The sequence below is a fragment of the Cydia strobilella genome, chromosome 5 (genome assembly GCF_947568885.1).
Source record: "Cydia strobilella chromosome 5, ilCydStro3.1, whole genome shotgun sequence".
NCBI classification, from domain to species: domain Eukaryota; kingdom Metazoa; phylum Arthropoda; class Insecta; order Lepidoptera; family Tortricidae; genus Cydia; species Cydia strobilella.
Genome location: NC_086045.1, coordinates 13,167,517 through 13,192,331, shown reverse-complemented (window position 1 = coordinate 13,192,331; position 24,815 = coordinate 13,167,517). Strand labels below are relative to the sequence as shown.

General features: G+C 39.3%; 1 protein-coding gene across 3 annotated transcripts in view; it reads right to left on the bottom strand.

Moving 5' to 3' along the window:
- LOC134741656 (hemicentin-2-like) overlaps positions 1 to 24,815 on the bottom strand; it is a 253,547-nt gene that overhangs the window by 22,244 nt on the left and 206,488 nt on the right. For all 3 annotated transcript variants that reach the window (XM_063674516.1, XM_063674515.1, XM_063674517.1), the window contains exons 8-11: positions 24,590 to 24,734; positions 23,754 to 23,884; positions 6,565 to 6,724; positions 600 to 751 (exon numbers count right to left, since the gene is read on the bottom strand). In XM_063674516.1, coding sequence (XP_063530586.1) covers positions 600 to 751; positions 6,565 to 6,724; positions 23,754 to 23,884; positions 24,590 to 24,734 — 588 coding nt within the window. The remainder of the gene's footprint in view (positions 1 to 599; positions 752 to 6,564; positions 6,725 to 23,753; positions 23,885 to 24,589; positions 24,735 to 24,815) is intronic.

Genomic DNA, 24,815 nt, shown 5'->3' with positions numbered 1-24,815 from the left:
TGAACCGTAAACCGTAACGAACGGTTACAGTTTACAGTTCAATTTGTACTGGTTAATGGTTAATTGGATTAACGTTTCGGCCAACACTGTCATTTTCTCAGTCTCTGGCCGCATTTTGCCATAGGATAGGGTAGGAAACAGTGGCTCGGAAAAAATAGCCGGGTACAGTGGCTCACTCAACCTAATTCTAATATTGGGGCAACTGAGCCCCTGTTTCCTAACCTACCCTATTCTATTCTCTAAATTTAACAATATCATAATGCAAGCAGAACGCTGCAGGTAGCACTTACAGCGTTCTGCTTTACCCAATGTCATCAATATATCATCATGGATTTGAAATAAAAACGCGTTAACTCTTGTTACAATGTTTTGGTTATGCTCAGACTATAATTGCCGCGTTTTGACAGTTTCCTACAGACTTAATTAAAAGAAATATCGAAAATCTGGAAAAAGGGGATGGTAGAAGAACATGACAGGAATCATTTGATCCAAGGTTAGTTGCAGCGTTTTACCATTTAACGGCAGACAGACACAGACATACATACAGACGCGGCGGGGGACTTTGTTTAATAATATGTATAGATATGTACCATACTTACTGGATCGACTTTTATAAAGCCAGCGGAGTTGTTCAATGTCCACTCGAAAGTAGCGGGGGCAGGGTAAGCGTCAACCTCACACACGACGCTCGATGGCTCTTGAAGGGCCGCTCCGATCATCTTTATTTCTCTCTTGCGACACAAAGGCCTGTCTGAGGGGCAAATAATAATAAAAAATATAATAAGCGCCACATGCACCATCCCACTAACCCGGGGTTAACCGGTTAAACCGTTAACTCAGTGGCAAATTGTACTGGTAACCATGGTAAGTCTTCTTCTCTTGACTGGTTAACCCCGGGTTAGTGGAATGGTGCAATTGAGCCTAAAAGTTTACAGAACCATTATATTGTCAACAGACGGACACTTTTCAACCTAAATGGATATTGGTAGTGTTTATTAAGTAGATACCTAGTAGGTGTTGCTTTATGAAAATTGACAGGTTTTTCTAACATGCAAAAATATTCTGATCTTCTAAGGCCCACTTGCACCATCCCACTAACCCGGCGTTAACCGATTAAAACTGGAGTTACCATGGTTACCAGTACAATTTGACACTGGGTTAACGGTTTAAGCGCTTAACCCCGGGTTAAGGGGATGGTGCAAGTGGGTCTAACAGACTATTTTCAAATGGACGTGCTTAGCGTCCGCAAGCTTGCTATCATTAGGTTGACTATGACAATGCACCGTGAATTAGTCAAGTAAGGATATGGAACTTCTTATAGTAAGCGTGTTTTTCAGTTACCTGTCCCCAGAGCAAAGACATTCAAATTAGTATTGTTTTCAATCTGACTCCACAAGACAGGCATAGCCTAATGTGGCAGTCATAGGTATAAAAAACAAACAAAAAAAATGAATAAACAGGCATTCAGTTTTTTTATTAGGGGAGTATTTAGATCAAAGCTCTTAATAGAATGGACTTACTAACACATCAGCTAATGATGTGATAAATTTTAGCAGTTTTTTAATGTTGACTGAAGAGTAAATAAGCTGAAGTATTTCCATTCAGTTACATGTTTAACATTTTAAGTAAATGGTCGCCAATTTAAAAACTAAATATTTACTCAGTGATACCTTAGTGGCAAGCATCTATCTATATGTATTTAATTATCGGAAAAGGGGAAGAACATATTATAGAACGATTGACATTCAAGTAAGTACCTACACTTCAGGAAGAGAGTCAGGTCTATTTACGTTTGGTATTCCCCGACGAGGTACACGTAAGTGAAGAATCTGATTATTATTTCAATAGGATCTCTCAAACCCTTTTGACATTGTACACGGTGTATTTATTGAATTCTGTTAACTTCGGCGTACATGGCGTTTACTTTTATTATTAATACCGCATATAGCGTTGTTGTAACACAGGCATTGTATACATATAACCACAGTCCAGATATAGTTCTAGATAGTACTTGCGTTTAGTAGCAAATGCATGGTCTCGTGCTTAACATTTAAATTTAATTTAGGTACTTTAATTTATTTCTTTAATCTATTGTTATTATTCTTGTTAATAATCTGACATTGTAAGATTTAATACTGTATTGTCCAATGTCCATAATATATTATTAATTGTAAATGTATTAATAATAAGTGTTAATCTTATCTCTAAAATGTTTTGACTTGTAATATTCTGTGCACATACGAAATAAATGAATATAAATAACAATAACCAATATTGTAATCAGGTCCTTAGAAAAGTGTACACGTAGTAAGGGCCTTATAAGTTAAAAGTAAATGATTGATTATCTTCTTAAGTTAACTTAATTTAAGCTCAGAAATGTAGCCTTGAAATTAATGGCGTTCAAAAACACGGCGTATTTGGATTATCGACAGATACATTACTTTATTTGGTTATTGTAAATAATGAAATACGGTAAAGATGCTCATTTCAAGAACATATTGTTTGCATTAAATTTAATAAAGTCGCTGATACCTAACATCGCTTTATAAAACTCTTACTTTATTTTCTATATTGTAAAATAGGTACTTTTTCTCAGAAATGCGTGCAAATATTGTTCTAAGCTTCGTAATAATAGGCAGCGATATTATTGTATTGTAAGCCCTTACACAAGGCGCACCGACAATGGATTTTCATACATCTTTGACGGCTTAAAAGGTCACGGCAAAGTTTAGTGATCTTGAAGCTCATAATGTATTTACTTTATCACACTCGCTTTATTTTTGGGCCTTTGTACTAATATGTGATAAATCATATTGAGTATTTAGGTAGTTTAATCTACAGTTTATAAAAATTATGGCAGGTAATAGGGTAAAGGCACCAGTGCTCAGCCATGCACCAGTGGTCAGCCTTTCTTACTTATTTTTGGCTGCAATTATCAAACCTTTTCTACTTTTCATGTCAAAAGTAGGTGATATTATAGATTGATAAACTATTAATTGAAAAATAGTTTAATTTAAAAAAAATGTCTAGCATGAACCACAACACTACTTCAAATAAGTGCTGTCTTCTGACTTGAAGGATCATGATTGTGATATGCGCCATTTTTTTTGGAGTGTCACATGGTATTTTGATAAGTCGTTAACAGCCGAATTATGATATCTTGTTAAAAGAATGTGGACTGTATCACATGATTAATATTTATTCTATCTGAAAATAGTAAAAAATGAATATAAATCCATATAAAAGTAACATTTTAATGCGGCTGACTAATGGGAATTACTTTTTTGTACGAAATCCAATAGTCAGCTTCCCTTGGCTGACTACTGGGTTTATGGCAGTAATTTTGAAAAGGTCGTAAACCCAGAAGTCAGCCGGGGGAGGCTGACCATAGGAATCAGAACTTTTTTTTTATTTTCAAATTAAATCTAAGTTGTTAAGCCAAGCCCCTTTAAATATTTACATTATTATGACTTTATTTGATTGAAATAAGTAACTACCCAGTAGTCAGCCTGTGGCTGACCATTGGACACTGACATCGCGGAACTCAGAACCCACTAATCAGCCGTTAAAATGGGATGGCTGGGCACTGGGTACTTAAAGGCTGTCTATTGGTACACAGGGGGCTGATTACTGGCAAAAACGCACTTTCATTATATTTAATGAAATATTTCTAAAAGCAACGTTTAAAAACGTTATATTCCTTACAAAACTTAAACTATATGAAATTCTTGAACGGTAAAAACTTTAATAATTCTTATAGGTCAATTAGTAAGCAAATCAAACGATTTTGAACATAAAAATTTCGTAAAACGGCTGACTACTGGTGCCATAACCCTATCACTAGTCATGGCGTTAAATTAGTAAATATTGTTCTTAAATCATTGTTAATTGCTTTGGACACAGTGAGTAATACTGTTTCTACTCGTCGATGGCGATTATCATTTAAAGAAGATTGCACTGCAATTTCGATAGAACAACAACAACAAAACAAGTGCGAGAAGGCACGCACACCGAGGGTTTCGTACTTTTTAGTATTTGTTGTTATAGCGGAAACAGAAACACATCACCTGTGAAAATTTCACCTGTCTAGCTTTCACGGTTCATGAGATACAGCAGGGTGACAGACAGACGGACAGTAAAGTAGTAGTAATAGGGTCCCGTTTTTACCCTTTGGGTACGGAACCCTAAAAACCAACAAATTTCTAGAACATAATGAAGATCATCGATATTTACTACAGTGAGAACTGATCGCGTTCAAAATCATTATTGTACCTTTTTAGCAAACTGGAAGTTATATGAAAATCCATTATTGTGTTATTTATTTTACCTTTTAAAACATACAAAAAAAAACTATTTTAAAGGCCGCGTCTGTGAGTTTCGGAACAGCTGTCATTTCAAACTATAGAATAAAGATTAGAGGTAGATACTTAAATAGGGAGATCAAAGATGTTACATTTCTCCTTCTTACGAGGCCGTTGTGTACGATCGTGCAAATACTGCGTAATAAGATCAAACACAACTTTTTTGTGATGTAGTGTTTCATGGTGACTCCTGGCAGGATGCTTATGAAGTAGCTACAGCAGGGTTATAACGACTATCCGCTTGGCTAAGCCAGAATCTTTTAACCCTTAATGCTGACAAATCAAAATTCATCGGATTTCACAAAACAGCGGCATCCAGCCCATCATCCGCCCTCTCACGTTTGAAAGTCCACTGTCACACTTGCATAGTCCCGCCGTACCCTCAATCTTCTGCTTGTTCATGTAACTACATTAATGAACCAACTCACTTAAATATTTAGGCGTAATTATTGACGAAAACCTTAATTTCAAAAACCATGTAAACTCGTCTACACTTTTAAACTTTTACGTGAGTCTGCAACTGGTCATATACTTAAAGTTGTGTACTTAGCCCTCTGTCAATCAATTTTAAATTATTGTATACTTGCTTGGGGAGGCTCTGGTAAATCGTTTATGATAATGTTGGAGCGCGCACAAAGAGCGATTCTGAAGGTCTGTTTGGGGCGACCACGACGTTATCCAACAGCTGAACTCTTCCAAGAAGCCCAAGTTCTGAGTGTTCGCAAATTGTTTTTGCTGCGTGTTACTTTATATGCTCATATTATTGCCAGTCGTCTGCCGGAACATCAAACGCTCACTTCAAGAAGAGTTTACAGTATCCCTAAACCCCGTGTCATCACTTCTTTTGCTCAGCGCTTCTCGGTATTTCTCTTCCCGCACGTTTATAATAAAGTAGTTAAAATTTGTGACATTAGGCATTGTAACGTAAATGAGGCAAAAATTCGTATACTAAACCTGCTAAAGACCAGGAACTACGAGGAATCAGAAGCAATTCTGAAACCTTCCCACGAGATTCCTAACGCGCGAACACAATTAATACATTACACTTTTAGATTTCACACACACACATTTCACTTCCTCCTCAAAACACACATAAGTTCACACTTCACACTCCTCTTTTTTTCTTATCCTTATGTTTAATAATACTTTTGGTTTACTATAACTCGTGATGACCTTGAGCCCCGCGGTACAGGCCATGTCTAGTGCGGGGTTCACTGCAATGTGCCTATGAAATTGTATTTATTGTTAAATAAAGATAATCTAATTTAATTTTAATTTTATATTTTTTAAGGATCTCACGAACGACGTGCAAATATACAAAAAAATACTTGCACTATTATATATTGCACTATTGCATTGTCTTCATTGGATGGGAATTCGCACGTGGCTCCACTACACTACACTTTTCTAAGGACCTGATTACATTATTGATGTGTTATTCATATTCATTAATTTCGTATATGCACAGATATACACGACAAAACATTTTATAGATAAGATTAACACTTATTAATAATAAATTTACAATTAATAATAATATGGACAGCAGTGTGCGAGCGAGCGCGGCGTAACTATACGATCACAGCGCTCTCTCGCTTTGTGCCTTAAACATTTAAAGAGTAGGTAACTGTATTTGACGTTTTTCATGTACCTAAAGGGGTTTACTGATGTTTCGGCGAAAATTACTTGACAAACTTTCAGTTCCCAAACTATTTATCCCATATTTTTAGTTAGGCGAAATTTTAGGTTTAAGGTTTCCTGTAAAGATACATTAAGAAAATTAGGCTTTAAAGTCCGTTTATTTTATGATAGGAAAGACACATTACCTTAACTCATACTAAGAAACTTTTTGACCCATGTATGCCCCATTCCCGTAATACACTCAAGACACCTTATGAATAATGAAAGCCTATTATGTTATAAAAATTGACGCCGTCAATGTAACGCAACGAAGCTTTCTCGATCGATTGAGTTCTTTCGTTAATATTATATTGTACCTTGTAATATTATTTGGCGTTTGTGATTTAACAATAGCTTTACTTATGTCAATTGACATGCCAATTAGACTTTTTATTTGGCGGTTTGTGATTTAACAATCGCTTTATTTATGTCAATCGACATGCCAATTAGACCTTTTAGGTACTTACTGCGTCAACTGCGTGTTGCGATTGAAAATGGTTTAATAATGCGCAAGTAAACTTACAAACAACTTGCATATGTAGTACCGGCGACTTGCCGTCGCCTTCGACATTGGATGCGGTGCAAGTGTACTTGCCGGCCTGGTGTCGGGACACGTTGCGGAGCGCAAGGTTCGTGTTGTGCGTTATGACTCCGCTAGCTGCGTTGTGTTGTAGTAACGTTCCCTGTGTAAATAACATTTGATATGGGTATTATCCAAATTTTCCCTAGTTAAAACTAGTTTACAGTACACTACAAATGAAAAGACGGGACTAACTACCTTTAAACTATATAGCGGCCGCTAAATGTACGAAAACGTAAGGTTAGCGGTGAATAATACGAAAAGCGTTATTCAGGAGATACGTTTGGTAGTTACATTTTGAAAATACTGTTGCAAAAGCAAATAATTCACGCAATCACATATTATTTCTGAATTCAATTCCTTCAATGACACTTGACATCATTCCAATTTTCGTATCACTTTCGATATTTGACAGGCAATTTTAACTATAAAACTCCCGTGAGACTCAAACATATTAAATTACAGACAGGCAATTTGATATTTGTACATTATAGACATGTGCTTATAATAACCTGCCTCAAACACGCTTTGGCGCAGCGGTGCAAAAAGAAGCCCTACTCAAACTTTACAAATACCTCGATTATTATGCATCATGATAAATTCTAATTTATAGTAAATAAGATTAGAATTACACTACAGGGTGAAATATTAATAACTAACTTATACCCTGCGTAGTATTTAACTTTATAGGTCATAACTGAACAACTTTTATTATGGGATCAATGCCGAAATCGCGAAAAAAATTGGCTGTTTCATACATTCCGGCTGATGTGATGCCGCTGATTTCTATGGGACAGCCAAATTTTTTTCGCGAAAGCGGCATTAGTCCTATAATAAAATGTTGTTCAGTATGACCTATAAAGTCACTACACAGAGTATGGACAGTGATTAAATTTCACCCTGTATAACGTAACTATTACGTATTATAACTGTTCGGTGTACTCCTCAATTAAGCTCTTCTGATGTAGAATGAAGGAACTCCAGGATAGTACTAATCTTCTTTTAATTAACTTAACAACTAATAGGTACAAGTAACGTTTAGGTACTCGATATATCTATATAAAATAATTGATATGTGTAGACGCTTCGGCTGTACGGTGCAGTCTAAAATGTAGGTACGCGGAACGGGGAGCCGTGACGTATGCGTGTGACGTCATGTGCCGTCAACTGGTCTTCGCTGGTACTTATGTTGCGCCAACATCCTCCCGCCTCTTAAAGCCTTGGCTTTAAGCCTTGTCCTCATCTAGGAAGGGGCATATCCTATTGATGGCTCGTCGAATCGTGCCCTTTGCGGTGAGTATATCTGCGACTCGACTTGCCCCATCGCTTCCAGGATACACTGCCTGTATTCGTCCCAATGGCCATTTCAGTGGTGATGTCGCCTCGTCTTTTATCAGGACCATTTGACCGGGCTTGATGTCGGGGCGTCGCTGCTGCCATCGGGTGCGCTGCTGCAATTCGCAGATATATTCTTGACTCCATCTCGACCAAAAGTGTTGCCTTGCCTGCTCAATCTTTGCGTATCTATGAAGCCGATTTGGATTAACATCTTGCAAATCAGGTGCCGGTAGCGAGACAAGGGGTCTTCCAATGAGAAAATGCCCTGGGGTGAGAGGTACTAAATCGGTTGGAGAGGATGACATGGGACAGAGGGGCCTAGAATTAAGGACGGCCTCAATCTGTGCGAACAATGATGTCAATTCTTGGAAAGTTAAGTGAGTATTGCCTACCACCCTTTTTATATGAAATTTCGCAGACCGGACAGCTGCTTCGTAAAGGCCTCCAAAATTTGGAGCGTACGCAGGTGAAAAATGAAACACTATCTTATCGTCTACAAATGCATCTGACACAGAACTGGAGGCAGCATTGAGAAACTCGCCTATCGCGCGACTGGCGCCTACGAAGTTTCTCCCATTGTCGCAAAATATCTCTCGAGGCATTCCTCGTCGAGATATGAAGCGACGCAATGCTAAAATAAAATCTTCTGTGCTCAGAGAACTTACAAGTTCGAGATGAACTGCCTTAATCTTAAAATCTATGAAAACACATAGGTAACTCTTACTGAGTTTCGCACCACGACCTTTTCTGTCACTCACAAGAAATGGACCGGCAAAATCAGTACCTACCACCTCAAATGCATGTCCAGGTGTTACCCGCTGAGCTGGCAAGTTTCCCATGATTTGCTGGGCTACTTCTCCTTTCATTCTTTTGCAACGAGTGCAATTATTGTAAGTACGTCTAGCAAGTACTCTGCCATTTAAAGGCCAATAGTGTTCGCGAATGACTGACAGAAGAAGTTGTGGCGGTGCGTGTAACAGTTTGACGTGGAAATATCGAAATAACAATTGAGTAAACTGATGTTTACCATCCAAAAGTATAGGGTGTTTTTTGTCGAAATCATAATCAGAGTTATCTAATCTTCCCCCTACTCGAATTAATCCTGAGTCATCGACAAAAGGAGTTAATTTACCTGATCCAACAATAGACCTTTGATTGCTTTCATAGTTAGGAAAGCTTTCTTTTTGTGACAAATAAGCTAACTTGGACTCTGCTTGTTCAAGCTCGTCCACAGTTAATGATCTGTTAGCTTCACAATTTTGTTTACGCCGCAAGCTATTGATAAATCGACACATGTACGCGAATATCCTTCTAAGTTTAACAAAACTGGAATAATTTGACATGTCGATAATCGGTACTGTCGGTTTTTCAACTCTTGCCGCATATACCCGTAACTCAGGTAAGCTCTTTTCTATCGCTTCAGTTTGCTCTGGCCACTGATCAATTGTATCCTGCAGGAATGCAGGTCCCTCCCACCACAGTGACAACGACTGTAGCTCGTCTGGAAACACGCCTCGTGAGGCAAGGTCACTCGGGTTTTGTGCGGAAGGGACATACATCCATGCAGCATTCGAACACTTATCATTTATCTCTGCGACCCGATGCGACACAAAAGTACACAGCTTGTTTGCAGGAATGCGCAACCAACCCAAGACGATTTTACTGTCTGACCAAAAATATCTGTTTGCGATATTACAGCGTAAAGCTTGCACAACCTTTTCACACAGACGCGAAACTAGTAAGGACGCACAAAGCTCCAATCTTGGGATAGTCGTCGGCTTCAAAGGTGCGACCTTTGTCTTAGCGCACAAAAGTCGAACCGTACAATTTCCTAACCCATCTATTGATCTTAAATAAATACATCCTGCATATGCCTTTAAAGAGGCATCCGAAAATGCATGGATTTGAATTTCAACTGTATTTCTACAGCTGGCGTGGCGTGGAATGCTTATTTCCTTTAAGTAATTAATATTGTTGACAAATCTGGTCCAGATACAGTTCGGCGCCTGGAGTATTTCTTGATCCCAGTCCAATTTCTGTGACCACAATGATTGCAAAAAGATTTTGCATAGAATAACGCATACACTCAACAGTCCTAAGGGATCAAATATACTTGAAGCTACAGATAGGACGGCCCTTTTAGTGTATTTTACATGGTTATCTAACATTTGCAACTTCGAACATTTTATTAATATGCTGTCAGCATTTGGGTTCCACTCCACGCCTAGCGTGTTACTTTGACTTGATATTTTCAAGTTATCCTGTTCAGAACTATTTGTCTCCATTACTTCACAAATAAATTGCTCAGAATTGCTTTTCAACTTCCTCAAATTAAAATGAGCTGAACTCAATGTTTTGTTGACCCCTTGATAAAGACTTAGTAATTGTCCTTCATCATCCGTACCAGTTATCAAATCGTCTATGTAAAAATCATGGACAATCACCTCCTTTATCAAAGGATCATTGCATTCGTAGCCCAGTTGGGCTAGGCATCTCGTGCTTAGGAACGGCGCACTTGACGTGCCATACGTCAAAGTATTCAGGGCTAGATACTTCATGCGCTCGCCTTCATTTTCACGCCATAATATCATTTGAAGGTGTCTCTGTGAAGGTTCCACGATTACTTGCCGATACATTTTTTCTATATCTCCTGTGAATATGAAAGCGTGTTGACGAAATCGTATTAGAATAGAAAAAATGTCGTCTGGAATCGCGGCACCCACCATGAGAATGTCATTGAGCGAGTAGCCTGTATCAGTCCGAGCTGAAGCGTCGAAAACTACGCGACACTTCGTAGATTCACTTTGCTCCTTTAAAATTGGGTGGTGGGGCAGAAAATTGGCCCTTTCAGGCTTCTTGCTCTCTGATAAGTGGTTCAACTGTGCATATTCCTTAATAAAGTCTACATATTGCGATTTTACATCAGGCTGCCTTCTAAACCGGTGCTCCAAAGAATCAAACCGTTTCCTTGCTATTCTATATGAGTCCCCCAGAACATCTGGTTGATTTTTCAAGGGCAGCGTGACGCAAAATCTGCCATCAGCTAAGCGTCGTGTGTTTTGCTTGAAATGTTCTTCGCACGCCTCCTCTTCTGGGGACAACACTGGTGCAGCTGGCACTTCCTCCAACTCCCAAAACTTACTTAGCTGATCGCGTATTTCCCTACTGAAACCACAATGCTCAGTTTTTGTTTTACTACTCTCAGCAGTTAACATTGTTTTTCCTACCACTAACCAACCAAATATGGAATTTTGCAATATAGGCTTATTGCGACCAAGCTTAATTTGTCCATTGCGGATTAAGTCCCAAAATATCGCACCGCCTACCAGTATGTCTATTTCTGCAGGCTTGTACCAGCCTGGGTCTGCTAATGTGATATTTTGAGGGATTTCAATATCTGAGATATCCACTTCCTCTGACGGTAAGGGTTTCATTATCTGAGAGAGAATGTAGGCATCAACTCGCGCACAAGGACCCTTAACACTACGATTACGCGCTTGAATAGTTACCGCGCAGTGCTTTTTGACATCAAACGAAATATCTTTAATACCCGTAATGTTGACGTCTGTATCCTCACCCTGCATGCCTAACTTCTCCACCAGCGCCTCAGATATAAAATTAGATTGTGAACCACAATCAAGATAACAACGAGCCTCATGCATTGCATTTGTTTTTTCGTTTCTAACTAAAATAACTGCAGTGGACATCAAGACCTCACTATCGCCGCAGACTGATAACGATATGGGCGCACACACAGCATACTCCTTCTCACCTCCGTCCTTCTGCTTATCCGACGTCATAGTTTTGTGTAGAAGAGTGTTGTGTTTACGCTTACAAATAGCACAAGGACTTGCCTTACATTGGTGTGCAAAATGCCCACCTCGGAAACAGTTAATACACACTTTTAAAGTTTTTATCAATGCATTTCGCTCATCAACTGACATTTGATTTAATTTTTCGCAGTTATAAATAACATGATCACCGTTACATACACGACATACTCGCGCGTTATTTATGTTTGAGTTGCTCGATGTGTTGGAATCGCTCGCCGCGGCAACAAATGATTTTTGCACTTTATCCATTCGCTTATAAACTTGCTTATTCTGAGCTTTCTCACTAGTGGTTGTCGCCGAAATCATTTCCAACACATCGGCCCTCTGACGTAAAAACTCATAAAAATTATCCAGAGTAGGATTTTCCGCTAAGCTATTTCTATACTCTTCCCACTTCGTGCAAGTGGCAGTATCCAGTTTACTTGCGAACATAAATATAATAAGTGTGTCCCAGTTATCTGTTTTTTCACCTAAACTATTTAAAGCCCTCAAATGTTTCGAAACATGATCAATTAGAAAACGCAAAGACTTATCAGACTCCCTTCCTAGCAAAGACACATCAAAAAGTGATTTAAGGTGAGTATGAATTAGCTGGCGCTTGTTATCAAATCTATCGCAAACTAGTTTCCAAGCCACGGTATAGTTAGCCGCCGATATTTCTAACGATTGGATAACAGACGCTGCGCTTCCTAATAAGGATGCTTTTAAATATTGAAACTTACAAATATCACTGAGATTATCATTGTTGTGAACAATTGATATGTAAACATCGCGAAACTCTAACCATTTGTTGGTAGAACCATCAAAGCTAGGCAGACGTATCGTTGGTAGCCGTACACCACCCGCGTCCGTCCCACTACGGGACGAGCGCGCGTCGTCGTCCGGGCCCCCATCCAGCGAGGAGCGAGGCTCATTAGCCGCGATCAATTCCTGCGCCTGACTAATTGCACAAAAGAATAACTTTTCTGTATTTTCCCGCTCACTAAAATCCGGCTCGCTAGCTGGTTGTCCGTCCGTTTTAACCTTGGATTCACCCACTTCAATGTTTGTCTGGATCTTATCATATTCCTCAAACAACAAATCCAGTTTACGCAATCTTAATTTAATTTCATTTAAATTTGCCTTAGATACCTGTTTTAATTTCCTAAACTCTTCTAAATAGTTCCTAAATGTTGTTAATCGACCCTTAATCGATGCTCTTTTCGCCTTCAATTCTGTGTCAGACATGTTGTAAACTAATTACGAATATAGGTCAAGCGGTTAAATAAATAGTGCAATAAATACATGTTAGGTACGATTGCCTTATAAAAGAAACAGCTGTACGTCTCACCGGCTGATAACCAGGACAATAGATCTCGGCGCAGGCGACTTGGGGGCCGGCGCGGGCGCACGGGGCGGGGATCCTGGAATATTCGGCCGTAATACTATAATTTACGTACATAAACCTATATGCAATAGCTAAATGCGATAAGAGATGCGATACAGTTAAGGATTGTACGATTATCAACTTTAATTTCAAAAATAAATGCAATATTTAAGTACAAAGAAAATGTAGGTACCTATGCCTCGATAACGGTAAACGGCTGATGCAATTACAAATCGTAATAGTTATTTGTAATTTTAAAGATCTATATATTATGTTTATTTCAGACCAGATAGCAACGTGAATAAGGAAAATATGCAACTAAATGTGGTTTAACGTTAAAGTAATGATAATTTTTTGTTACTAAGTGCTATTATCGACGCGTTCAAATATGCTTTATCTGGATTAATTATTATATAACTATATAGAAATGAGATCTGCTCGCACAAACGAAACTTTACAGGGCTAACACAATAAACTAGGTAGGATAAGGAACGGGCTAACCTCCCTTTTGTTCTAGAAGTCGGCTTCCGCGCACACCAATTTGATCCTTGGCACTTAGGTATCACACTTTCTGGTAGGTATTCCACTCCGCCTCCTCTAGATCCCGGTGGTAATAAAGCAGCTCCGTTCTTCTCCCGTAAATTCTTGGTAAGTAGATTGCAGATTCGTGCTATGCGTCCACATAGCAAGAGTAAGACGGTCGCCAAAATGTTCGGTGTACTCCTCAATTAAGCTCTTCTGATGTAGAATGAAGGAACTCCAGGATAGTACTAATCTTCTTTTAATTAACTTAACAACTAATAGGTACAAGTAACGTTTAGGTACTCGATATATCTATATAAAATAATTGATATGTGTAGACGCTTCGGCTGTACGGTGCAGTCTAAAATGTAGGTACGCGGAACGGGGAGCCGTGACGTATGCGTGTGACGTCATGTGCCGTCAACTGGTCTTCGCTGGTACTTATGTTGCGCCAACAATAACTATTGCCTAATCCTTTTGAATTATTGCCACTAACGCCGGCACAGTTGAAACCGAGCGAACGTTCAGTTATTAAATACATTCTGGATAACAACTGCATTATGATCATAACGATTTCAATAAATAAATAAATAAAAGTATTCATAAAAAAACCAGACTTGAAAATAAACACGTTAAGTTTTTTAATGACTATCTACTAAGCTTGGCCTTTTTGTATTCATTCAGACGATTGAGTTGAATGCTTTTCATGCCACGCAATTTAAATTGGTATGAAATGCGTTCGTAGAGGCTACATTCAAATAGTAAGTTACCGGACCGGACGGAATAACTGGACAGGAGGCATGTGCCGAGCCCCAGCCAATACGTAGGTAAAAGGTTAATGAAATATATATATTGTATAAGCTGTTGCCCGCTACTTCGTACGCGTGGATTTGTATGTTGGTGGTTATTTATTCTACATGAGCATAAAACATTAAGGGGATCCCATGCCGCAATGACCTTCGATCTGGATCCCTTAGTTTTCTAATTTTTTTTGTAGCTTATCATATTAACAGCAACGGGTTTAAGCAATATAGTATCCCATATTTACTTCAAATTTCATTGTTTTCGAGATATTTGGCTTCAAAGTTAAACAATTTTAAGCCAAAAAACCAGTTTTCTGGATATAACTTTTGTGTTAATTAGTTAAAAATTAAAACCTTAGACAAATTATTAGAGACGTCAAAGACAAATCCAAATATGTAGATTTCGTATATGTAAGATCTTTCACAGCAATCGAGATACGACAAAAGTGTTTTTTAGACAATGTAAAAAACATAAATAAATAAATATTGATTTCTTTCAAAATCCGGTAGACAAAAATGGAGATAAAAGATTGAATAACCGATAGCCGTTTATATTATAATTCTACATGTAGTGCAAAAGTAGGAGATACGATTCAAAACTGGTCAAAAATCGATGAAAACCTCGGGTAGCCCTTATGCAGCAAAAGAAAGCAGTAGGGACGTCTAATCATATATTAATAATTATATAATTATACAGGTTGGCTAAAAAATAAGTGTATTCCCGTTGCCAGGGAGGTTTTGGGTTTATACTGAGCAACTTTTATTATGGGATCAACCCCGAAATCGCGAAAAAAAATTTAGCTGTCTCATACATTTTGGCTGGTCTATTTTCAATGAGAAATTTTTTAATTTTTTTTCGGCTAATCGTGGTTGGTCCCATAGTAAAAGTTGCTCAGTATAATCCCAAAGCCTCCCTGGCAACGGGAATGCACTTATTTTTTTGCCACCGTGTATAAAGCTTGAGATTTGTCTGTTCCAAACTACGAAGTTTCAGGCCACTAACTGAAAAGTAATGTTCTAATCCCTCTCGACCGCCTTAGAAGATTTTCAAGTCAACTATGTATTGTATTTAAAAATGATCGCTCTCGATGCAAACTTTCAACCCCTTTTTTTGACAACTTAGGGGAAGCCTTTTGGACCCGGGTATGTCCTTAAACTACGTCCAACAAGAGAGGTAGGGCACAGCGTTATGTCATCACGCTTGAATTTGGAGCAGCCCAACTGGAGAAGTACCTCCACCTTACAGAAGACCACAGCCATAATAGCACTGCTGCCTACTTTGTAGGCATGTAGTGTTGTGTTCCTGATGGTGAGTAAGGTTCCCAGATAGCTCCAACCCCCAAGCCCCCCCTTTCTAATGATGATGGCGCAGTTAAAGAGGTTACCCCAGGAGGGTACCAGTTGCTGCACTAGCGCTGGAGAACCCCTCACTGGGCTTCCATGCTCAGGTAACATTTTGCCTGAGCGTGGACGCCGAGGCCGCCCCGTTTCGTACTCTGGGGGGGGCAAAACCGCGCTCATCCATCTGTCATCTGCCCGAGGCAAGAGCAAAGCAACTTCGGCACCCCTTGCCACGCTGGCCGTGGACTTCTGCAACATCAGGGGTTTACATTCCAACCTTAATGCTGTCCACCTACACCTCGAGACAGCAAAGCCGGCCTTGCTCTTTTTGACCGAGACGCAGATAGCGTCTCCGGCGGACACATCTTACCTCTCCTACCCTGGGTACGGACTGGAACACTCCTTTTCGCCTAGGGCTGGGGTGTGCGTGTACGTTAGAGACGATATCAGTTTTCGTCGCCTCAACAATCTTGAAGGTAGGGACCTCTCCACCTTATGGCTGCGTATAGACAACGATCACCATCCCCGTGTCTATTCGTGCCTATATAGGTCCCATAGCGGTGATGCCGAAACTGACCGACTCATTGAGCAGATCCAAACGGCTGCAGACTCTGTGCAGCAGCAGATCCCTTCCGCTGAGATCATTGTACTTGGTGATTTTAATGCCCACAACGCCGAATGGCTCGGCTCTAGCAAGACTGATCATGCGGGCAGATCTGTTTATAACTTTGCTCTGGCATATGGCTTGACACAATTGGTTACTGCGCCTACGCGAATCCCAGATGTGGAAGGCCATGAACCTTCCCTGTTGGACCTTCTGCTGACCTCTCATCCGGTTGACTACAATGTATTCGTTGAAGCCCCACTCGGTTCCTCGGATCATTGCTTGATCCGGAGTACGGTGCCACTCGCGTACCCGCCGCGTCGGCGAGTTGCTTGTGGCCGCCGTGTGTGGCACTATAGGTCAGCAGATTGGGACGGGATGCGGTCCTTCTTTGCATCCTACCCTTGGAGGCAGGTTTGCTTCACGCCGGATGATCCCAACGTCGTTGCTGATTCTGTTGCTGACGTGGTGCTGCAGGGAATGGAGCTTTTCATTCCGTCCTCTGTGGTCCCTGTTGGTGGCAAATCCCAACCTTGGTTTGGTCGTTTCTGCAAAGAGGCCTCTCGCCGAAAGCAGGAATGTTACCAGGCCTGGGTAGACGCAGCGGCAGTACGGGATGTAAAGACTAGCGCATTAAAAAAGAAGTTTAACTTTGCCTCCAGGTCCTTCAAAAGAGTTATTGCCAGAGCAAAGTCGCTGCACATTGGTAGAATTGGCGAGAAATTAGAGCGCCTCCCGTCGGGAACTCGTGCGTTCTGGTCTCTTGCCAAAGCTATCCAGGGGAATTTCTGCACGCCATCTTTTCCACCTCTGCACACGGAGAATGATTCATTGGCCCACGACGCAAAAGACAAAGCCGATCTTCTGGGCAAACTCTTTGCGTCCAACTCGACTTTGGATGACGGGGGAAACGCGCCGCCGACCATACCGCGGTGCGAGAGCTATATGCCGGATGTCCGGTTCAAACAAAGCTCGGTGCGCAAAGCACTTCTTTCCCTCGACACTCATAAGTCGAGTGGGCCCGATGGAATCCCTGCGGTTGTGCTGAAGATGTGTGCTCCCGAGTTGGCACCGGTCTTAACGCGTCTTTTTCGGCTCTCTTACTCTTCCGGCGTAGTCCCGACCTCGTGGAAGTCAGCTTTGGTGCACCCGATCCCTAAAAAAGGCGACCGCTCAAATCCATCCAACTACAGGCCAATAGCTATAACCTCCCTTTTCTCGAAGATAATGGAGTCCATTATCAACTGCCAGCTCCTTCGGTACCTAGAGGACCACCAGTTGCTTAGTGACCGACAATACGGTTTCCGTAGAGGCCGCTCGGCTGGTGATCTTCTAGTCTACCTGACACATCGTTGGGCACAGGCAATCGAGACAAAGGGTGAAGCATTGGCTGTTAGTTTGGATATAGCGAAGGCCTTCGATCGCGTCTGGCACAAAGCACTTCTTTCGAAGCTACCATCTTATGGGCTTCCCGAGAGATTATGTGTATGGGTCAGTAGCTTTCTAGCAGACAGAAGCATAAAGGTCGTAGTTGACGGCGAATGCTCAGACTCCATGTCTGTGAATGCTGGTGTCCCCCAAGGCTGTGTGCTATCACCCACGCTATTCCTTCTGCATATCAATGACATGCTGCAAATCAGCGGAATTCATTGTTATGCTGATGATAGTACGGGTGATGCCTCTTACACCGGCCGCACCAATATCTCTCGGGAAAACGTCATCGAGAGCCGGAACAAACTTGTGTCTGAAATTGAGACTTCCCTAGAAGAAATCTCTGAATGGGGTCGACTAAACTTAGTCCGTTTTAACCCTGCCAAGACACAGGTTTGCGCGTTTACCGCAAAAAAGTTAGAATTTGTCGTATCACCTCGTTTTGAGAGCACTCCCCTGACTGCCGCAGCCAGTATCGGAATCCTCGGCGTCGACATTTCGAGTGAAGTCCAGTTCCGCGGCCATTTAGAGGGTAAGGCCAAATTAGCCTCAAAAAAGCTCGGTGTGCTCAACAGATCGAGACAGTATTTCACGCCGGCCCACCGCCTACAGCTGTATAAAGCGCAGGTTCGCCCACACATGGAATACTGTTCTCATCTATGGGCAGGGGCACCCCAATACCAGCTTCTCCCTCTGGACCGCATCCAGCGAAGAGCGGCTCGAATTGTCGACTGCCAGCGTACTTCGGAACGGCTTGACTCCTTGGCGCTGCGTAGAGATGTGGCCTCGCTCTGCATTTTCTATCGCGTGTATAACGGGGAGTGCTCCGAGGAATTGTTCGGATTAATCCCTGCAGCTTCTTTTCGCCATCGCCCTACGCGAAAACATTACCATCCTCACCACTTAGATGGTTGGCAGTCCTCAACTGTACGTTTCTCTAGAAACTTCCTGCCTCGCACAGCCAAACTGTGGAATGAACTGTCGCCTGCGGTATTTCCGGACCGATATGACCTTCAAACCTTCAAGAAAAGAGCGTATTCCCATCTTAAAGGCCGGCAACGCACTTACAACCCCTCTGGTGTTGCGGGTGTCCATGGGCGGCGGTAATCGCTTTCCATCAGGTGATCCGTCTGCTCGTTTGCCTCCTATTTCATAAAAAAAAAAAAAAAAAAAAAGGGAATAAATTTCTAAAAACGGTGAAATCAGTTTTCGTCTATTTTAATATATTGCCCATTTGCCAAGTTTCAAGTTCCTAAGCTTAAAAGAAAACTTGTAGCATATAGAAACTTATAACAACATAAGCTTAAAATAGGGGACAGACATCTATCCAGACAGCAGGAAGCGACTTTGTTTAATAATATGTAGTGATCAATGAGTATGAGTATACCAGGAATGACGCTGATTGAGCTAAAGAACGCACGCGCACGAAGTGACAGTGAGCATATCACACGCCTGCGGGTATTAAGAATGTAATTTAAAATGTACTAAAGCTAGACGGGACGAGTTCATCATCAAGTTAAGTAATTCCATGTTCCAAATAGAATGTTTTCCAATGTAAAAATGGAGAAATGTTTTTTTTTCTCAAGGGTTAAGTTCTACTAATAAAATGCATAATTATATATACCTGCGTATATAATGAATGAAGATGAAGGCGTCAAATATACCTAATATACCTATAACATAATTATGTGGACCTACTCATGGAGAAATTTAGATAAACGCAAAGGTTAAATAACTACTTTTGCAATTATCTTATGTGCTGGCTTAAGTAACATCAATGGATTCCGTTAAATTAAACGTTTCGATTTTGATAACAAAAAAAATAAACTTTTTTTACATTTTTATCGCATTGCGTCATCAACGTGAGTGATGCACATGAAGTGAAAATGCCAAACCTGAACGTAGCTCAAGTTGTTATCCTGGTTGTAGCTGTAATTGAACACAGGGCTGTAATTGTACATGGGTACAGTACTTACAAAAATATTTTTTCTCAAACATGCAATGATATATTATTATATGTTCTTCATATTAAGCTGGGAAGTATCACGTCTCGGGCGCGGCTAGACGAGGGGTCTTTTATGAAATTTCATACAAAGTTGCAGGTCTAGCCGGGAAGTTTTTTAATTTCCATTTCACATATACTTGTGACACAGCATCATGGCATTCAGCCATTAAAAAAAACTATATGCAATATTTGCTTTTTGGTTCGTTACTACATTCTGCCAATACGCCTATAAAAAAACAGTTAACGATATTTGATAATTATATATTTCAATAAAATATGTATAAATATATGTATAATAAAATCTACAAAAAAAATATAGATAAAACATTATTAACAAATTCCAATAATTTTGAATTGCAAATTTAACTACACAAATACACACTTAAAATATTTCATTTAAATATTAGCAGTAAAAATGTCTACTCGAACCGCAAAAAAGAAAACAACGCGTAGGTATTTTTTTAATAATTTTGGAGGCAAAAATGAAAAATTTTCATTCTTTAATTCAATTTTATTGTGCATTGTTTTGTTATTTGGGCATGGCCGTTAGCGTGTAAAGTAGTCTCGTCTTTTTAATTGTAGTGTAATTCTTTCGTATCTTTTTTATCACACTTTCTCGAAAAAGATCTTTTCCCCTCACTAGCTCGGAAAGTTGTCTTTTATCCTTTAAAACAAGCGGGGAAAAACGCATTTTATCCACTAGTGGGGAAAGTAATTTGACCTTGGATGGAGCATGTTTAAGTAGCTTGACAGATAACAAAACGTAAAACGCTCATAATAATGATTCGTTTGATATTAATTATCATTAAACAAATGGTTTGAGAATCTAATAAACAATACCAAATTTAGCTTTATTTAATGATTTTATGTCATAAACCTTAAAGTTCCATAAGAAACGTTTGTTTTTTAATAATGATGTTAAATATAATTCTGAACGCACAAGTTGAGTCGATGCAATTTCAAAACGCATCATTGACATTTCATACGTCAGAAATGTCAACATTGTCTACAAAATTTTTACTTAAAAACTTCTCACGTAAAAATACAGAATTTCCAGAGTTTTTTGTTATAATATCGTAAAAAAATGAGTGATTTCAGTGATGAAGATGATCTAACGCCTGTGGATGTTGCACTTTCCTCGCTATAGTGAGGTGAAAAGTTTTGTGTTACACACGGGTGCAAATGTATTTTACTTCTCGTGTGTTGAAACACTTGCTACGCTCAGGATTCTATTTTAGAACCACTCGCTTCGCCCGTGGTTCAACTATAGAATCCTTTCGCTTGCTCGTGTTCCAATTCTACACTCGCGGGTAAAATACAACTTTGCACCCTTGTATAACAAATAACTATATTTCATGCAGGTGTACCTACTAAAGTACAAAGGCTAAAAAATAAGTGCATTCCCGTTACCAGGGAGGTTTTGGGATTATACTGAGCAACTTTTACTATGAGACCAACCCAGAAATCGAGAAAAAATATTTGGCTGTTTCATACATTTTGGTTGGTCCATTTTCTATGGGAGGGAATTTTTTTTTACGCGCTTTCGTGGTTGGTCCCATAGTAAAAGTTGCTCAGTAGAATCCCAAAACCTCCCTGGCAACCGGAATGCACTTATTTTTTAGCCACCTGTACTGTTCCCGCGGGAGTTATGGATTGTAAAAAAAACTAGAATTCCCTTAGGGAATTATAGCTTTTTTTAAATTATGTCCTAATTCATACGAATGAAGTAGGTATAAATGAGTTTTAGTTTTAAAATACTGACGTTTATAATTCAATATTTTTGTTTATCGAACTTAAACTCAAAGGTTAACTGGAAGAGATCCCTCAAAGGGATAAGTTCGCCTTTGTACATCTTATTATTTGTACCATGTAATGTTTAATATGTATATTTGTACAATAAAGAGTTTACTACTACTACTACTACTACTACTACTAAACTATCGTGAGACATATTTCAAAATATTTAGATCAGAACGGTTTCACTCACTTGTATTTTTAGTCGCTTTTGGCTACATGTTTCGGATTCTTTGGGAGTGTCCGCGGCGGTTGTACGTCGTGCACTCATCCGAACGTCGTGCACGAATCCGAAACATGTCGCCAAAAGCGACTAAAAATACAAGTGAGTGAAACCGTTCTGATCTAAATATTTTTGTTTATGTTTAAAACCATTTAATTTGAGTAATTTAATAGCCGTTAAACATATTTTAATATTAAATCGTGGCTTAATGCCGGATGAGTAGCCTTCACTGCATTTTATGTCTCACCTGTCAAATAATGGTGGACGAATGTTTGAAATGTCACCGGATTAAAGAATTATTTCGCTTAAAATTTAGTTTTTTCTTCGCAAGTGTGATGTAAAATATTGTGTGTAACTCCGGGAATGAGAATATTGCAAATACGGGTCTTTAATTCCTAATCACACTCGTTTCCAATATCTCACTTACCCCCCTGTTGCAGAATGTACTATTATAAGCGTAAGCTTCAGTTTTTTTTATAGGTAGCGTGAAATGGTGTTTAAGTTGATATCAACGCTGCGGGCGGAGTCATCGGAGTATATTCATGGAGAAGGAATAACTTTCTGTGACATGTGTCAGAGAAGTGTCAGTCATATGGACCACTTTTCGATGTCAAAATACATGTACTGAGAGCTTCGTCTATATATTTATAACTTTAGCCGTTATATAGTTATAACCCTAGGGATATAATTATATGTCTAACATAGTTATACGAAAGTGATTCATTACTATCTTACTAGGAATATAACTATAATACGTCTTTAGTTTAGTTATATAGTTATATTACTGGATTAAGTTTAGTGAAATAATGGTAGGTAGGAGTGCGGCCGTGCGGCGGAGGTATAGTTATATCCCTAGGAATATAGTTATATGCCGTGTAATGCGGTATTTGACTAAACTAATGTGGTTAAATGGTTATAAATCTGTCAGGGAATCAAAGAAAACAGTACGTATATTACTTTTTAGCAATATTACGTAAAAGTACAGTAATATAACTATATCACTAAACTAACGACGTATTATAGTTATTTTCCTAGTAAGATAGTAATCAATCGCTTTCGTATAACTATGTTACGACATATAATTATATCCCTAGGGTTATAACTATATAACGGCTTTATCTAAGACTGAATCGAATTTGTTCCACATAGTTAACTTGTATATGTCGCAGTAAGATAGATAAAGCCGTTTTAAAGTTATAACCCTAGGGATATAATTATGTGTCGTAATCGTAACATAGTTTATACGAGAGCGATTCATTACTATCTTACTAGGAATATAACTATAATACGTCTTTAGTTTAGTGATATAGTTATATTACTGTATTAAGTTTAGTGAAATAATTGTAGGTAGAAGTGCGGCGGTGCGGCGGAGGTATAGTTATATCCCTAGACGATAGATAAAGCCGTTATATAGTTATAACTCTAGGGATATAATTATAACCCTAGGGATATAATTATATGTCGTAAAATATTTAATAAAACTATGAAAACGGATTATATCGCGTATATTGAATTTATAATACATCCCGACGTTTCGAACCCTTTACAGCGTTCGTGGTCAACGGGTGACTGAGGAAAAATTACAAAGTGCAAACAGTTATATAAAAGACAAAAGTAAAGTTAAAGTTATATAGTTATATCCCGAGGGTTATAACTATATAACGGCTTTATCTATCTTACTGCGACATATATATATATCCCGTCGCTGGTAAACGCGCTATAATAACCAAGTCTCACCAAACAACCAGTACTTAAAAAGGTCTCTTTCAAAATGTCACTTGCAAGCTAACCGCCCTGGGCTAACACTACATTGTAACTAAGTCACGTGCTTGTTTTATGCAGCCAAAATAACAGCCAAGAAAATGCACTCACGTCGTGTTCCCACACCACTTTATAAGCCGGCGGATTTGCGTCGACCTCGCACCCGAAGTAGACATCGTCCCCCTCCTCTATGTCGTTTGGGTTCATCTTGGCACCGAGATGTATAGTCGCCACAGGCACATCTGTAGGCACAACGATATTGAACTCAATTGCTTCGTAAATATCACTGAGTTTCAAGTGGTGCTTCCTTCACGACATTTGTAGCTCTTTTGAGAAATGAAGTTGTACCTAAAGAAGAGACGCTTTTCACATAGATTTTTGTACATTCACCCGCCTGTTGCTGTCTCTATTGCATTACAATTATATTGCTGTCAACCTCGCATAGTGACACTGACAACCGGCTTCACGTCTAGTAAAATAGATAGCAAATGAGCAATTTATCACAATAATGTGGATATTAATTAAAATAATACATGCAAATAATACAAAAATACAGGACCTAAATATAGGATACTTTCAAAATTTTAGTTTTATTTAACTTACAAAAAGGAAAAAAGTAAGGATATCATTCGATTCCTTACATTTTATCCAAAAAAAGATTGTATTGCAACTATATACATAAACGCAACATTTCACTGACAAAAACACAACATGTCCATACTTCAAAATGGGCTCTCAGTGACCTTGACGTCACGTTCACTTATCGTTTTGTTAGGAGCGTTTAGCGAGTGAAGTACGACTGTTATGTACTTTGGATATCATTTATGACTTTAATGCAATGGGTCTCATATAGACATTTGATCCTAAAAACAAATCTTATCGATTGATACCATTAATGAAAATTTGTCCTCAAGCCATTTTAAAACTACTCATAAAACCCTACTCACAGTAAATATTCAGTGGTAACTTGCTTTCGATGGCTGAGTGGTTAAACATAGGATGTTCAGCTTGGCATGTTAAAACTTGCCCGTTGTGTTCTTTCAAGGGCGTCCAACGTAGCAATGACTGTGTTTCATTTCCGTCTTCAGATTCCTGGGAACAATAAGTTTAGAATTAAATTCAGTTCAGTGTCAGTATTTTTTTTTAACTTCAAAATAAAATTAACATGGAAGT